At 43.0% G+C, this 16457-nt stretch overlaps 1 protein-coding gene across 1 annotated transcript; it reads right to left on the bottom strand.

The window, feature by feature from the left end:
* Positions 1 to 5331: 5331 nt before the first annotated feature.
* RPS29 (ribosomal protein S29) lies at positions 5332 to 7177 on the bottom strand. Its single transcript, XM_039329507.1, has 3 exons — positions 7018 to 7177; positions 6667 to 6766; positions 5332 to 5665 (listed from the first exon to the last, which is right to left on the bottom strand). The coding sequence occupies exons 1-3, from the start codon at positions 7077 to 7079 to the stop codon at positions 5657 to 5659; spliced, it is 171 nt and encodes a 56-aa protein (XP_039185441.1). The 5' UTR covers positions 7080 to 7177; the 3' UTR covers positions 5332 to 5656.
* Between the last annotated feature and the right edge of the window lie 9280 nt (positions 7178 to 16457).

Raw genomic sequence — 16457 nt, 5'->3', positions numbered from 1 at the left:
AAGTGCAAGCACTCTCTAAGCGGTGTACACCAGTAACAATATATATATATATATTATTATATATATATATTTACATTGCCCCCAACAATCTGGGTCCTCATTTTACCTACCTCGGAAGGATGGAAGGCTGAGTCAACCTTGAGCCAGTGAGATTTGAACCGCTGACCTGCTGAACACAGTCAGCTAAAGTGGCCTGCAGTACTGCACCCTAACTGCTGCGCCACCTCAGCTCTTAAAATTAAAACAGGTTTTCATGTACTGTTATCACGTTAATCTTAATTTTTCTTATGGGAAATTGATCTTCATTGTTAGGTTTGATTTTATTGCCTGATATTCTAGACCAGCGGTTCTCAACCTATGGGTCGCGACCCCATTTGGGGTCGATCGACCTCTTTTGCGGGGTCGCCAAACGCGGCGATCCGCCATTTTGTCCCCTCCGGGGGCACGCCGCGCCTCCGGGGGGGCGGTGCCGCGCACGCGCACCGCGCGTGGGGGTGGCGGCGCGCCTCCGGGGGGGCTGCCGCGCATGCGCGCCGCGCGTAGGGGGGGCAGCGCGCCTCCGGGGGCGGCACCACGCATGCGCGCCACACGGGGCGGTGCCACGCCTCCGGGGGTGGCGCCGCGCATGCGCGTGGCGCGTGGGGGTGGCGCTGCGCATGCGCGCTGCGTGCAGGGGGCCCCGCCCCCATGCGCACCACGTGCGGGGGGCGCCGCGCACGCGCAGCGTGCGGGGGGGCGGCGCCCCCATGCGCGCCACCGCCGCGCATGCGCATAACGTTTGTGTGACGGGGGTCGCCGTCACACAAACGTTGAGAACCGCTGTTCTAGACTTTGATTTTCCAATAATTTAATAATTTGCCATTTTTAACCGGTGATGTCCTTGGTGCTCTCTGAGATTGGTTGTTTGCTTGCAGAGATTTCATTACCCAATTAGGTAACGTCATCAGTACTTTTTCTATGTTGCCGGGATTTGGATTTCAGTACAGCAGGGGGTCTTCAAATTTGGCCCTTTTATGACTTGTGGACTTCAACTCCCAGAATTCCTCAGCCAGCGTGCCTGGTTGAGGAATTCTGGGAGTTGAAGTTTACGTCATAAAAGGGGCAAGTTTGAAGACCCCTGCATTACAGCATCACTGACTGAGCTACAGCATGCTCATGCAGGAACTCAAAAGAAAGGGGGAAATAACAGTTAATGCTTTTAGTAACCAAGGCCTCATTGCATATTAGTTTTATCTGAAATTTATCAATAACTGTTGATAATTATTATAAAATATAATTAACAATTTTATTGATAGCAAATGGTTAATATGTTAATTTGCTTAGTTCAAAGATTAAAACATGCACAATAAAGGACAGGCTTTCCTCAAAAGCTTCATATTAACAAGTGAGAAGAGAATACCAAGTAAAACTAACAATATTGCAATTGCCACATTGACTTCTACTGAGCAGCTAATGTACTTTGGGAGAAAAAATAAGAGTGGTCTTCTCTGAGCCAGATGTATGCACTGTACAGGTCCTGAGACTAATACAATGTAGTTTGTAAAGTATGTGTTATACTCTTAAGACAATTTAACAGTGTAGCCTTTTACTTATGTAGGAGTCAGAGATGAGTCTGAGTCTGGGTTGGATATACTCTGCATTCAATTTCTGACTACTTTTGACACCCTCTTCAGCCCAAATCCAATAATGTCATACTTTGTGAACTCTCATTTATGCATTTTATGCTTTTAAATGCTGACTATTTAAAAAATTATCAAGTTAGGGTTAGCAGACAACCTGTATCCCCTGGACATTGTGATAGATAGATAGATAGATAGATAGATAGATAGATAGATAGATAGATAGATAGATAGATAGATAGATAGATAGATAGATAGACAGACAGACAGACAGACAGACAGACAGACAGACAGACAGACAGACAGATGAGATAGATGATAGACAGATAGATGATATAGATCAGTGGTTCTCAACCTTTTTAATGCCGCAACCCCAACCAGTTGTAAGTCGAGGACTACCCAACTGGTCATTAAGTCGAGGACTTTCCCTGCCCGGGAGCGCCACGCATGCATGGTGCCGCCCCCTGCGCTGGCTGAGGCGTAGCTGGCAAGTGGCAGAGATGGCGCAGGGCGACCACCAGCTGGCCCAGCCCAAGGGAAGGCACCCGCCAGGCCCCATGCGCGCCAGTAACCCTCCCTGCGCCCACCGGCCTCCCACCTCCCACCCCTGGCCCTCTTTTACTTACATTTTTAGTAGTTGCTCAGCAGGGAGGGGTGGAAACTTCCAGACAGCTCGCCTTTGCTGCAGACAACCTGCAGCACCATTTGCACAATGGGACTTTTGGCGGGCTCAGCAGGGCAGAAACAGCCTGGACAATTCCTATTGGCTTTTGAAAGCCAATAGAATAGAGTCTATTCAAGAGAGTCTATTCTACTGGCTTTCAAAAGCCAATAGAATAAAAGGGAGTAGCACAGCTAAGGAAAAGGGGGGGAAATGGTGGACTGCGTTGTTTGGCGACCTCCATGAAATGGTCGTTCGACCCCAAATGGGGTCCCAACCCACAGGTTGAGAACCACTGATATAGATGATAGATATAGATTAGAGAGAGAGAGTTTCTTTTGCCCTCTCTCATTTAAATAAAGCAAACTTGAGTACATGCAAAAGCATGGTGATATTACTTTCCTTTTTGCATTCATAATTTGCATGCACTTCTCGTTAGGAAAGGAGGAAAAGGCTTTCAAATTAAACTCAAACTATTCTGTGGAAAAGTCAAAGACTTTTTAATAAGCTGTTCCTTCCATCTTTTTTTGGCCTTTCTAATATTTTTGTTATTATTATTTAACAAATATTGAGCAAGACAACAATGAGATAAGGCACTATCAGATTTGTCATTCTCATAAAAAACAAAATTTTAACATAACAATTGTAACATATAATCTAACTTCCTTATATTTTGAACAGATGTTTAGATATAGGGCCACATTCAATTTCCAATTTCACCTTAGACGCCTATGATAGATTAGTGAGTTTAGAAATAAGGAATCGATAGCTCTGCCACATCTGGAGGGCGAGTTCTACATCCTGCTTTACATACTGAATACTACTGAAACAAATCATAAACTTTGAAACTAACATCACTGAATCATATTAAACAGGACACACTCAAATCCTTCTGAAATAGTGCCTCCCAGAGAGGCTAGATTTCAACTCTTGTGGTGATGGGAGAGACTTAAAACCAACACTATTGGAGGATATCAAATTAAAGGAGAAAAGTTTTAATAAACTCACTGAAGTCTGAATGTAAAACTACCTCTTGTTCACCCTAAAAATTAAGGCTGCCATGAATTGTGGACTATAGCAATGTTTTGTTTTTGCTAACTTATCAACATTTAGAAGGCATAAAGTGGCTCCAGTAACATCGTATGAACAAAAGATTGAAATTCTATGTAAGAGGAATAATTTTTCATTTAAAGAGAAAAAACTTACAAAGATTCTTTACGTAAAGTAAAAGGAATTTTTTTTGTAAAACTAATTTAATTGTTGTTAGACTGGGATACAAAAAGTGATTATGGGGAAAGAGTCTTGAGCACCATGTTGTGGAGTAAATGCTCATTTTACACAAGGAACTGAAATTTTTGGAGATAAATGAAATGCAATGTTTTTAATTGGCCTGCATTTGAACATTGGGCTTCTGGCCACAAAAATGCAAGAGACCCAATATAAGCAGATTATGGGCTACAATACTCCCAGAGTTGTTACATAGAAATTATTTTAAAAAAAGGCATTGTAAATCACATTGTGAACTTTACATGAGAATACAGCAGCTGATAAAAACATAGGGTAACTTTATTATGGTCTGAACCATTGCTTCCAAATTCTACATCCCTGTAAGAGCTCCACTTATTCTGATATTAGCAACTTCTAAGTTTTCATTATTGTACCCATGTACCATAAGAAAGGCTGAGCGCCAAAGAATTGAGGCCTTTGAACTATGGTGCTGGAGAAGACTCCTGCGAGTCCCCTGGACTGCAAGGCGTTCAAACCGGTCAGTCCTAGAAGAGATCAACCCCGACTGCTCTTTAGAAGACCAGATCCTGAAGTTGAAACTCAAGTACTTTGGCCACCTAATGAGAAGGAAGGATTCACTGGAGAAGAGCCTAATGCTGGGAAAGATTGAGGGCAATAGAAGAAGGGGACGACAGAGAATGAGATGGCTGGATGGAGTCACTGAAGCAGTAGGTGTGAATTTAAATGGACTCCAGAAGATGGTAGAGGACAGGAAGACCTGGAGGAACCTTGTCCATGGGGTCGCGATGGGTCGGACACGACTTCGCAATTAACAACAACAACAACCCATGTACTCTTTCCTTTCACATTAGGGGAAGGGCAACTATCTGGTTTCTGTTATCTATCCCTTTCCTTTTCATATCATAAGGCTATTTCAGTTTTGCTTTGTCTACATTTCAGAACCCTAAAGAAAAGATAACAAGTTATTTGTTCCCCACCACCCTGAGTAGAATGCAAATTTGATTCACTACAGCATAATACCAAGAATATCCAACTAAGCAAAGGGGACTGGATCAGTCCGCTCTGTGTACTTTGTCCACCTAGTTTTTCAAGTCTCCACAATGTACCCAACTATAAACTAATCCACCAGGGTAGCTCATATAGCATGCTAGGCTATAATGTAGTTAGAGTTATGATTAAACACAATCAATGACCCATAGATCACTGCCAAGTTTCAACAAGGTATGGGAATAAAGCCGTTCTCAAAATCTTTGCAAGTATTTAATGTGTTTATCAGCGGCTATATTCAAAAGATATGACCAAAGATGCAAATGGGTATAGAAAATATTGCCCTAATATTTCTAGAAAAAATACATTATAGGTAACCTAGCCATATATACATTTCCATCCATAGCTATCAAATAAACTAATATTGTTTACTATTGTGTCATCTTCTTCTATTGACCCCTCTTATGTATCATAAAGGAATTGGAATCTGTCCCATCTATTTCAAGATCTGAGAGTTAAATTATTTGTAAATGGATGCTAAAAGTGTTCCTTATGTGGATAAGTTCCCATAATCATTGGTCATAACCACTGAAGCAACCAAATTTCCAATTATTCCTGTAAAACCTTCTAAAATACTAGCCTGTGCCACAGCAAATATACTTTTTAAACGGAATGACCATATAGCATTTCTGTTCAAAAATAAGAATGTACTTGAACTAACTCCTCCATGGTCAGTAGTTATTTACAATGAGTGTCAATGTAAGTGTAGAAGAGCATTTAATAACGGTTCAGTAAAAATATAGGTCTCTGAAAATATTTTACTCTTCTGTTTCTATGCTTTAATTAAATAATACTGTACCAAAGACTATGCTTGTTTCTTCTCAAATACATTTGAGGATAACTGCTTTTAATTAAAGAAACAAAGGAAACCAAACAGGTGTCATTTATATCAAGGTGTGTTAAATATGACTGTCACATAATTTACACATCAGCATTAACAAACAGAAATTACAATATTTGAGAGTCAGGGTGGACAACTCTCCCTTTCTAATGAACACAACAGTAAGGATAGCAAGAACAGTTCATCCAGCCACATATTCCAGCTTGCCAGTCTCCTCAAACCACTTCTGTAGACAGGTATTTAATCCAACTGAAATGAAAAAAAAAAACTTGTCAGGATGACATATGATAGGCTTACCAACATACCTCACTCAGAATTTACACCTCCTCTTTAAGGTTACAGCTATTTTGCATAAACAAGCATTTTCAGTTGTTCATTCCGCTTTAACAGCCCATCCCTTTTTAAGCTACAATGGCTATCATTACACTCTCATCTATGAAAGCTTGTCAGTATGCCAGCCTTTCCCCATTTCAGCACATGTGCAAGCATCATTTTGTAGAATTCCACAGGCATCACTGGCATTGATGAGAATATTGGGAGTTGAAGTCCTGATCTATGGAGCAGGCTCAGTTTATATTCTGTACTCCAACTTTTCTCAGTCGCTGTTAAAATGCAAGCTCCAGCAGCAGAAGTAATTTAATTCACCATTATGCAGACCATTATCATAATGGTAGGGGAAGTCCTTTTAAGTTAATTTATTACGACCAGTGGTTTAATAAACACAGGAATCATGGCTTCAAACAATATAAACAAACATTAAAAAATGACAATTTCCATTCTTTATTATTTTAGACACATAAGCTGGTATTTTCCTTTCCTCTCTCACAGATCATTTCCCCTATTTATTTACTATTACTGAACATCCAAAATACATGTATATGCCATATGAGTACATATATATTACATAAGGTGTGTATAGGCACACAAAATGATACATGTACTACATATACTGTGTGTGTACACAAACACACCGCTCTTCTAAAACTATACACATTCAACCCCTTATTGCGCTTGAAAAAAACACAACCCAGAGTCCACTTTCTGCCTAAAGCTTAACTAATAACTCCTCAAAGTTCGACTACTACACACTCCATCAGATTTACTTTCCTAGCCTGCCCATGATCGTTAGAGCCAGGAGACCGAGGGAGAGGTCGTGGGCATTGCCAGGGAACCCTGGGCAACGGAGGGGGCAGCGGGCAACCGAAAGCGCAGGGCATGGCTGGGGCCTTTACAGCCGCCCTCCCCCTCACCTTAATGAAGCCGATGTCCTTGGCGTATTGGCGGAAGCACTGGCGACACATGTTGAGGCCGTACTTGCGGATCAGTCCGTGCCGGTTGGAGCAGACGCGGCTGCGGGAGGAAGAGAGGGAGGCCGGTGAGCCAGACCCTGGCACTTCCCGGCTCCCCTCATCCCAGAAGCACTACCCCCCCCCCCCAGCCCTCTCCTCTGTCTGCTGTCGGGCGCTTCCGTTACTTCCTGCGGCTGCCAGGGCCGGCCGGGCCTCGTGCAGAGGCCGGTGGGCCAGACATCGGGATGGGCGCTGGGCCCGGCAGGCGCCGCCAAGAGCGAGTCGGGGAGCCTGTGTGTGTCGGAGACCTACCAGGAGCGCGAGCCCTGCCCGAACTTCCTGGGGTGGCTCCAGTAGAGTTGCTGGTGACCCATCGCGGTGCTCCGGCTGCCCCTCGCGTGGCTCAGACGCCGAACAGGAAAAGGAAACGGAAAGGCCGAAAGGCGCAGGCGCAGAGAAAACGAGCGCGCGAGCCGCTCTGTCTCCTGCTCCCCCTCCCCTCGGGTGACGTCACGGCGCGAATCGGCTCTAGTAAGCTGGGGCGTGCGATTGCAGCAGCCGGGCGCGGTGGCGCGAGCCTGTAATCCAGCTACTCCGGAGGCTGAGGCTGGCGGATCGCTTGAGCTCAGGAGTTCTGGGCTGCAGTGGGCTATGCCGATCGGGTGTCCGCACTAAGTTCGGCATCAATATGGTGATCCCCGGGGAGCCGAGGGCCACCAGGTTGCCTAAGGAGGGGTGAACCGGCCCAGGTCGGAGACGGAGCAGGTCAAAACTCCCGTGCCGATCAGTAGTGGGATAGCGCCTGTGAATAGCCGCTGCAGCGTAGCCTGAGTAAGACAGCGAGACCCAGACTCTTTTGCGCCCCTCCGCCACACGGTCCTTTTTTTCCCCCGAACATTGTGAGGGTGATGGGATGGGAGGGTCGCCGAAGTTGTCTCCCCCCCCCCCAGCCAGGTTCGCCCTCTGTCCCGTGTTATATTTCGCGAGTCCCGCAGCACCTCCTAGCGGAAGCGGACGTTAACCGCCGCTCCCGCTGCCGCCGATTCCGCACTTTCTCCAGCAGGAGTCGCTCTACACCATTTCAGCCCTTCCTTTCGCCATCCTCTCCCTGCCTTCATTTTCGGGATCGCGAAGCGCCAAGCCGGGCTGCTCTTTGCACCGACTTCAGGCTCACGGGGCCGTTGCGAAGAACCCGAGCGAGAGCGTCCCAAAAAGCTTTTACCACGATTCTGCTTTTTCTCACACTTATGACTGAGTCGCCAGGCGCGGGAAGAAAGCGAGCCTTTTCATCCGAATCAGGAAAGGAGTTGCACATTTCGATCTATTGACCAATATCCAAATATCAAGTTGCGGGTTTGTGCTTCGTGGAACCAGACGCCTCCCCGCAGGAGATGGGGCAGCCCTCTCTAAGTCGAAGGGCAGCAGAATTGCCGTGGGCCGCAAACAAGATGGGGAGGGTGACCCCGCAATCCGGCCCGTCCTCCCCCGCAGCACAGAACACAATGTCCTTCAAAAGTATTTTTATTGATTTCTTAAAGTTAATATATGCCAGTGATTTCGCTGTCATGCAACCGTAGGCGACTTACAATCCAATAAAATAATATCATAGACGATTAAAACACTAGGGCAATAAATACAAAGATGGGTACACAATGGAGCGGGGGGGGGTGGTATCTTCTATTTAATTGCAAAATCACAGCTTCCATCTTTGCCTTTTGGACACCCGTATGAGTCCCTGCAAATGTTAGCTGATTCCTTTGTAGAGCTGCAAACATAACTGATCCCTCTGTGGAGCAGAAAAGTATTCTGCACTCAGATGACATCTGTGTTGCTGTTCCTGTCCCAATTCTGGGTGAAACAGCCATGCCTGAGGCTGCTGCTCCTTGAGTACCTTATGAGCAACTCAATCATTATCAAAGGGATAGGGACATGGGGGCGGGAGAATGTGTACCTGGGTGGTGTAAAGCAGGGCTTTTCAACCAGTGGTACGGGTACCACCTGTGGTACATTGGCACCTGGCAGGTGGTATGCAACCATCCTAGAAAAGTAGCAGGGGAGGGGAATGAGCTGAATCGGTGGCAGCACCATACAAGCCTGAGTGAGAAATGGCTGGAGCTGCAGGGCTGTCAGGGTTCAGCGGAAGCACCAGGATCAGTGCTGCTTTCCAGCTCGGCACTTCTTTGGGGGTGTCAGGGCTCAGTGGAAGCGTCAGGATCAGCGACAGGCTCCACTGGAAAGCAGCACTGATCCTGGTGCTTCTGCTGAGCCCTGAAGAAGCACCAATCAGCTGGAATGTTGCAGCATCTCCAGGGTCTTGTGATTTACATTCAGATGCTTGGCAACTGATTTATATTTATGATGGCCACAGTGTCCCAGGGTCATGTGAAGTGACCAAAACCTGCTGCAACAACCCAGCAGATGGGGGGGGGGAATAAAAACCAAACACCCCTCCATCCCACCCCCGCTGCCAATCCTCAACAGAAATACTCACAACAATGAAAACCTCGGACAGGAGGAAGAGCGCTGCCGGGCGGGCAGGCAGGTGTCTTGCTCAGCTGTGGCTTGGGGGGCACTTTTTTCAGTGCCATTGTAACTTCAAACAGTCACTAAGCGAATTGTTGTAAGTCGAGGACTACCTGTACTTTATCACTTTTTCCTTATGGGGGGGTCATCAAGTTTTTGACACCTTGCTAGGCGACTAGTGGTACTCAGATGTTGCCATATCCTAAAAGTGGTACAACGGGTGAAAAGATTGAAAAGCCCTGGTGTAAAGATTGTGGACCAGACAGAGGTTGTGGTGCATTGATAGCCAAGAAATGGATTAATATCACCAGTTTAACCTGGAAGGCAAATTTTGATGTCTGAGAATCTTAAGGAGGTTCAAGTAGGAAAAATGCTATTTCTCCTACTTGCTCACAGAACTCTAGTGCAGTCATGGGGGGGGGGTTAGACCTTAATCTAAACTTACCGTATTTTCCGGCATATAAGATGGCTTTCTAAAGCATGCAAATCGGCTCCGAAGTCAGGGGTCATCTTATATGCCGAGTCATCTTATACGCCAGAAATTACGGTAATCTAAACTTTAGACTGTGAGTGTGAGAGGCTTGGGACCATTTTTGGACAAGCTGGATCTGTATCTAAAGAGATAGGCCCCACTTGGATGAGAATGATGCCCACCAGATCTTTGGACCATTAATTCATTAATTCAGGTCCAACCAGAATAAGCTATGCGGGTTAGCTATGGGGAAAAGTGAGTTGAAAGGATGTAGCAGCAGCAATTGAGATGACTTCCTGCAAGTGTTCTAGGTCTTGGAGGTCAAAAGTGAGGGAAAGAGAAGAGTTTCTTTTGAGGAAGCAGGAGATGACATGCAGAGGAAGTTTCAAGGTCGAGTCTCCTTGGAATCAAGCTGACCTCCGGGTGAGCAGCTCTCCCTATAGTTTTTTTTTCACAACAATATGGGTGTGTGTCTGTGTTTCTATTGCTGCCTTCTTTCAACTTCTGGATTATAATCTGAGGATTTTCTTGTGGTCTCCCATTCAAGATGGAACCCAGCCAATCTCTGGTTGCCTTTTTGATATCAGTTGTGGTCAGACAAACACAAGGCACCAGTAAGTGAAGGGAGAAGGCAGAGACTTGCTGGAGGAGAAAAGGGGAACCAACAATGGTAAAAGAGCTTAAGGTTTCATTCCGTCCATTCTTTGCCATTGCTCTTTTTTCTTTTGTGTCTCAGGTGTCTGGGCCTAGGAGGATTCTGCGAGATGAGAACACCCCCATTTTAAGGACCACTTGGTCCAGCTGCTTCACCCCTTCCCGTGCTTTGTGAATTATTTTTAACTACAGAGTTGATATTCTGTGCAAATACATTGAGATGATGCTCAAATCACTACTTTAATTTAAAATCAGGGAAAAGGAGACATCTGTTATCCATGGCAATAAATATTCTGTCTCCAAGGGGTGCTGGGTTCATAATCCCAGGAATGCCAGCACTGCACTGAAATTAAACCAGAGATTTCTTGAACCGTTTGTGTTTCTCTTTGGACACTTGGTGGCAGGAGGAACCCAGGGATAAGAGAATTTGCAGCCTGAGAATTTTGGTAATGGCTGGAAATAGGATATGGGGATGCTTATTAATGGCAATTCCTTGGTCGGATTTTTTTAAAGGTTTTAATTTTTTTTAATTCTCAAACTAATATGCTCCAAAGTAAAATCCAAGCTTCTAGGATTACTGTGCCTTTAAGTCCCCAAAATATCCATTTGGTATGGTAGACAACATCCTGGGCAGACTACCAGTTTTTTCTGTTTGCCAATAGCTCTGCCTATTCTGGCTAGGTTTCCTGCCTGAGCAGGGGGTTGGACTAGAAGACCTCCAAGATCCCTTCCAACTCATTACTATTACTATTGTTGTTGTTGTTGTTGTTATAGCAATCTGATGCCTATACTCACTCCATGCCTTGAAATGAGCCTCTGGGTAAAAAAAGGTGGCCTGCTTCTCCCTTAGTTGTGTGCAAATATGGCCATTGCATGGTGGAGGGAATCACTATCACTATATTTCACTACTGGTGAAAATAAGAAATCTTGACTCAGTTTTTCTCTTCTCTTTCCGTCAACTGGATTCACACAACAGGCTAAATCATAACTGCTTGGTAAGTTTGCTCTTGTGTGAACACAACCACTGTGGCATATAACCTGTTCAGTTCAATTCAACTCAACTCAATTTAATTCAATTCAATTCAATTCAATAGCTTAATGTTCTGGTTTACCCAACAATGGCTTATTCAGTTAACAACAGTTAAATAAATTGGTGACTTGGGCAGCATGGACATACTTCTAATGTCTTGATCTATTGGTTATAAACAATGGATCAATAATAAAAAATAATAAATAAGTTATAATAAAGTTATAACATTAACCAATGCATATCAAAGAGAGATCCATCCTAGAACATTCCTTCAGTAAGAACAATTGATCAGTGGAAAGGCTTGATCTAAAAGTTATGAGTGCTCCATCACCAGACGTTTTTAAGAAGAAATTGGACAACCATTAGTCCGGAATGGTGTAGGGTCTCCTGCTTTAGCACCCAAAGGAAGACATGGCTCTACTTGAGTACTTATCAACACCGATCTTCACCACAGGTTGACTAAATACAAGGCAATGCAAGAAAACAAGGAAGAGGCTCTATGGTTCTTATGGAGCAAGCCATATGCCTCTTTGCCCACCTCCTGTAGTAGAGCCCATCCTCCCCAGCAATCATGACCTCTTTAACATCTTTCACTTCCAACTTGAACAAACCATTTGAGCAGTGCCCAGGTCAATTCAACTACTGTTCTTGCTGGTATCCCAAACAGCATTGCCACTCGCCTCCCCCACCAGCCTTGGAGGTGCAAGCTTGGGAGAAACATCTATCCACTTGTTCATTCATTCATTCATCATTCATTCATTCATTCCTTAGTTACTTACTTACTTGGTTCAGGAGATGCTTTATTTATTTACTTACTTACTTACTTGCATAATTAATTATTTAGTTGCCCATCTCAAGCCTCTGACTCTGGCAGCTCCCAAACAGAAAATACAAAAAACATCAAAACAACACAACTTCATAACTATAAGGAGTTCTGCCATGTTCTTCACTTGATGGGGGAGAGAATGGAGGAGAGTACCTGGACCAAGGGGAAGAGGTGCGGACGTACACACCTGCAAGCACGCATACGTACACACACACACACCACACATATATCAGAGCTACCTGAGCTCCTCCTGCCTCCTTTGGACCCGATTGTGCCCTTATCAGTATGGGCATTGAAATCTAGCCAATCAAAGGTCCCTAGAGCTGGATTTAGACTTGATATTGCTTAGTCCAGTGTTTCTTAAACTTCTTGTTCCTCTTGAAACCCCTTATAAATATTATTGAGGACCCTCAAAAGAGCTTTTGTCTGTACGGATTATATTTATCGATATTTACCATATTAAAAACTAAAACGGAGGCACTGCTTCCCATGATTCTTTGACAGAATTTTAATATTGTATTATTTTTTAATGTATCATTTTGATTTTGGGGACCCCTGGGAGGGACTTAGAGGATTCCAATCCCCACCCCACCCCTCATTCTTGGATCAAGTTTTAAGAAACACTGGTTCAGACTAACTCAGCAAACAGTAACTGATTCGTGGCGTAAGTATGGCCACATTTAAATACAGCTCATTGGCCTCAATACACTGGGAAATATATTGAAGATGAACTCTTTAGTTGAACTCAATTCCTGGTAACTTTATGAACACATCTGTGAGAGCCAGTTTTTTTGTTGATAAAAAGCAGCCACTCCAAAATAATCAGTCTGCCTGTCCTTCATGAAATGTATCAAACAAAGAATAAGAAACAGAATTTTACTGCCTTAAAACATCTGTAATTTCTTATTTGAATATGAAATACTTGCAGGAATTCCTGTGCTGCAAGCCGAACCCTTAAGCATAATTAGTCAGAGGGCAGAGAGACCTATTTCTTATTACAGAAAATAAGAAAAATCTATTTTTCATAGCAACAGTAAGTTAATGTTGTGACATCACCTTTTCCAGGAATGCGTTTTCAACTGCTCAGTCTTGCCTTTAACTCAGATGTTTCCTGATAACTCGAATACTAATTTGCTTAGCTTTTTCAAGATCAGCCAGCTCTTGGCACAGGAAATATAGTAATCTCTAAAAATGTGATTGTTCAAACCCTCTGAAAAACAAACTAAACAAAAATAAAGATGAGTTTCCTTAACACTGTTAGGAGGAGATAGAAAATGCAAAACAGGGAAAGACTGAAAGGTGAACTGGTAGAAACATTTTTGCAAGAAAAAATATCAATACTCTATCTCTGTTTTATAAATTGATGGCAATTCTCGAGCTTCTATAGTGGAAAACTGAGTCATTTTTCAGTTCAGGGTTTAATTGAAGACTTCTAAATCCATAGTAATCTATTAGTGGATGCTCATTATTTGTAGTTATCAGCCAGGTTAACCTGACAACAAGCATTTGTGTGAACTCTTGTTAAATGTTTTGTTAATAAATTATGTTTATTGTGTTTTTATGTCTTACCGATCTAATAGCCATTTAAAAATGGAGGTAACTAATCGAGAACAGGGAGCCTTAAAGTCAAATCAGCATAAATCTTACACAAGCACTTGGGCTATGACATAGAAGCCTTGTTGACCGTTCATTCCAAAATCTCCAATTAATCAAAATCAAAGGAAATGAACTGCATCAGAGTATTTTATTAAACATGAAGTTTACCTATGAAATCAAACTACAGGTAGTCCTCGACTTATACAACCACAATTGAGTCCAAAATTTATGTTGCTAAGTGAGAAATGTGTTAAGTGAGATTTACCCCATTTTATGACTTTTCTTGCCATGTTTGTTAAGTGAATCACTTCAATTGTTAAATTAGTAACCCGGTTGTTCAGTGGATCTGGTTTCCCCATTGACTTTGCTTGTGAGAAGGTCGCAAAAGATGGTCACATGATCCTGGGTCACTGCAACAGTCATATATGTGAAACACTTGTCAAGCGTCCAAATGCAAATCTGTTACCATGGGGAAGCTGCAATGGTCATAAGTGTGAAAAACGGTCATAAGTCATAACTTTTTTCAATGCCATTGTAACTTCAGTCACTAAACAAACTGTTGTAAATCGAGGACTACCTGTACTTGCAAAACACAGCTGTGGAACAGAGTGATTTCATTTTGGCCATTTAGTTGGCACTATTTTTCATTAACCAAAACACCAATACAGTATTTGGTTTTATTAATGGGTTGATAAGTAATCTTTTGCTCAAGTCAGATCTCAGATGATATAATTAACAAGCCATTCCATTAAGAGCTGCTGAATCCTGCTTTTCTTTTTCTCCCTTTGCTAAGTCAAAATAGCTTTCCCTTCTTCAGTCTTTTTCTTGTTCACTTCCTTTACTCTTATTTCTCCTTACCTGGAAGAATCCTCCTTCCCTCCTTCCTTCCAGAGAGATCTTGCTTGTTTGCTTGCCCTCTATTTTCCCATTCCTTGCCCCACTGAGACCCTTGCCACAGGAGGCTCAATTCAGGCCTCCTCCTCCTCTGCTCCTTCCTTCTTACTTCCTTTCCTGCCTACCTGCTGTCTTTTTCCAAAAAGGACAGTCACCATGTCGCTTCAGAAGCAATACCCATCACAGAGCATCAGAGTGGGTGGAGAATTCTTGATAAGCAGTGCTGCTCAGCACGGGTGATGTCAAGGCACCCTTTTGCAATCCATTTTATCAGGGGATACAGCAGATTAAAGATTTCATGAGCCATTTCCTGGACTGCTTGTTGTGGTCCAGCTTGTGCACCTAGATGTTATTTGGGGGTTCAACTTCCTGTCCTTTCTGACCAGCATCCTTGCTACTTACAAAGCATCGTTACAGGCCACAGAAAATTACTCGGAAGGTTTTTTGCAACTCACAGCTATGAATTTGAGATCTAAATGTCTGATTCATGATAACCAGAAATGGCGCTTGGCTACTTAATAATCTGTTCTGTATTGATGCTGGCCTAGATTTGTAGATAGTAAAGTTTCTAAAGGAATATGTTCTGTGTCTATCTATTCCATCGCTGTCCACTTTTGGTGAACAGCAAATTTTCAAAGCAAAAGCCTACCTATATCTTCTCAAATATAAAACATTGTAGCTTTCCGTTCTTCCTAAACTTCTTTGGGATCATTGTTTTGTTCTTGATGTGAAAACCCAGGTATGGGTCTTTGGAATATTATTATGATGATATAAATAGGATAGTATGAAAGCAAAGACAGTAGTGATGGGGAAACTGTATTGCTGAAACTTAAAAAAGGATTGGTAAATTGAACTCAGGGTCAGCCTGTTAACTAGCTAATCTATCTTCACCACTGATGTTTTTATTTACAAGAAAAGCAGAAGTTATGATTTGTTCCTTTTCTCCCCCATATCCGTATCTATCTGTCTTAACAGTTTGAAGATATGGTACATTGAATGTACTTGTTGTTTATTCATTTTTATTTCAACATATTTGTTCCTTTTTTGTTCCTGTATAAAAAAGTTGAGAGAGAACATAGATGTTTTTAGTGACACAAAGGAAGGAAAAGCCACCATAAGGCTGAAAGAACCAGAAGTGGATATCTCTCTCAGGAAGGTAATGGATCAATCTTAAGAAACAGCTGATTTTGTAAATGCCCATTATTTTGATTCAGTAAGGATTAGAGGAAGTGAAATGTTCAAACATTCCCAGATAAAACAATCAATCTGCTGCTAAGTGGTATTTGAAAACAGAGAGGAAAGAATCTCATCAATGTGTTTATGTGTGCGCATACAGAGACACAGCTTATATGGAAGTCAAAGAACTTAAGTCCATATTCAACCCTTTCTTATTATTAATGCTGATACTGACAACTGTCCCTTTTGCAGCACTCTTAGAATCACATCTTTTTATATATGAAGAGAAAAAAATCAATATATATAATTATTTTGAAGTATTTTAAATGCTTTTCAGATCTCATCTAAGAATAGAAGGCAGATCATACCTCAAGGGGCTCTGTGTTCCAGAGGGTGGGAGGCACAATAGAAAAGGCTCTTTTGGACCCCACCCACTGAAGTCCCTTGGCCAATAGGACTCCTAGCATGCTCCTTCTGCCAGAGCAAGTGGGGCGGGCCAATCCCATGGTTGAATTATTCCGTTGGAGAATCCTTGGGTTTGAATCTAGATAGGTTCTCTATAGTGGTCCCCAACTTTTCTG

The sequence above is a fragment of the Crotalus tigris genome, unplaced genomic scaffold, assembly GCF_016545835.1.
Source record: "Crotalus tigris isolate CLP2741 ecotype Arizona unplaced genomic scaffold, ASM1654583v1 scf7180000024398.1132909, whole genome shotgun sequence".
NCBI lineage: Eukaryota > Metazoa > Chordata > Lepidosauria > Squamata > Viperidae > Crotalus > Crotalus tigris.
This window is presented reverse-complemented; position numbering and strand designations above follow the sequence as displayed.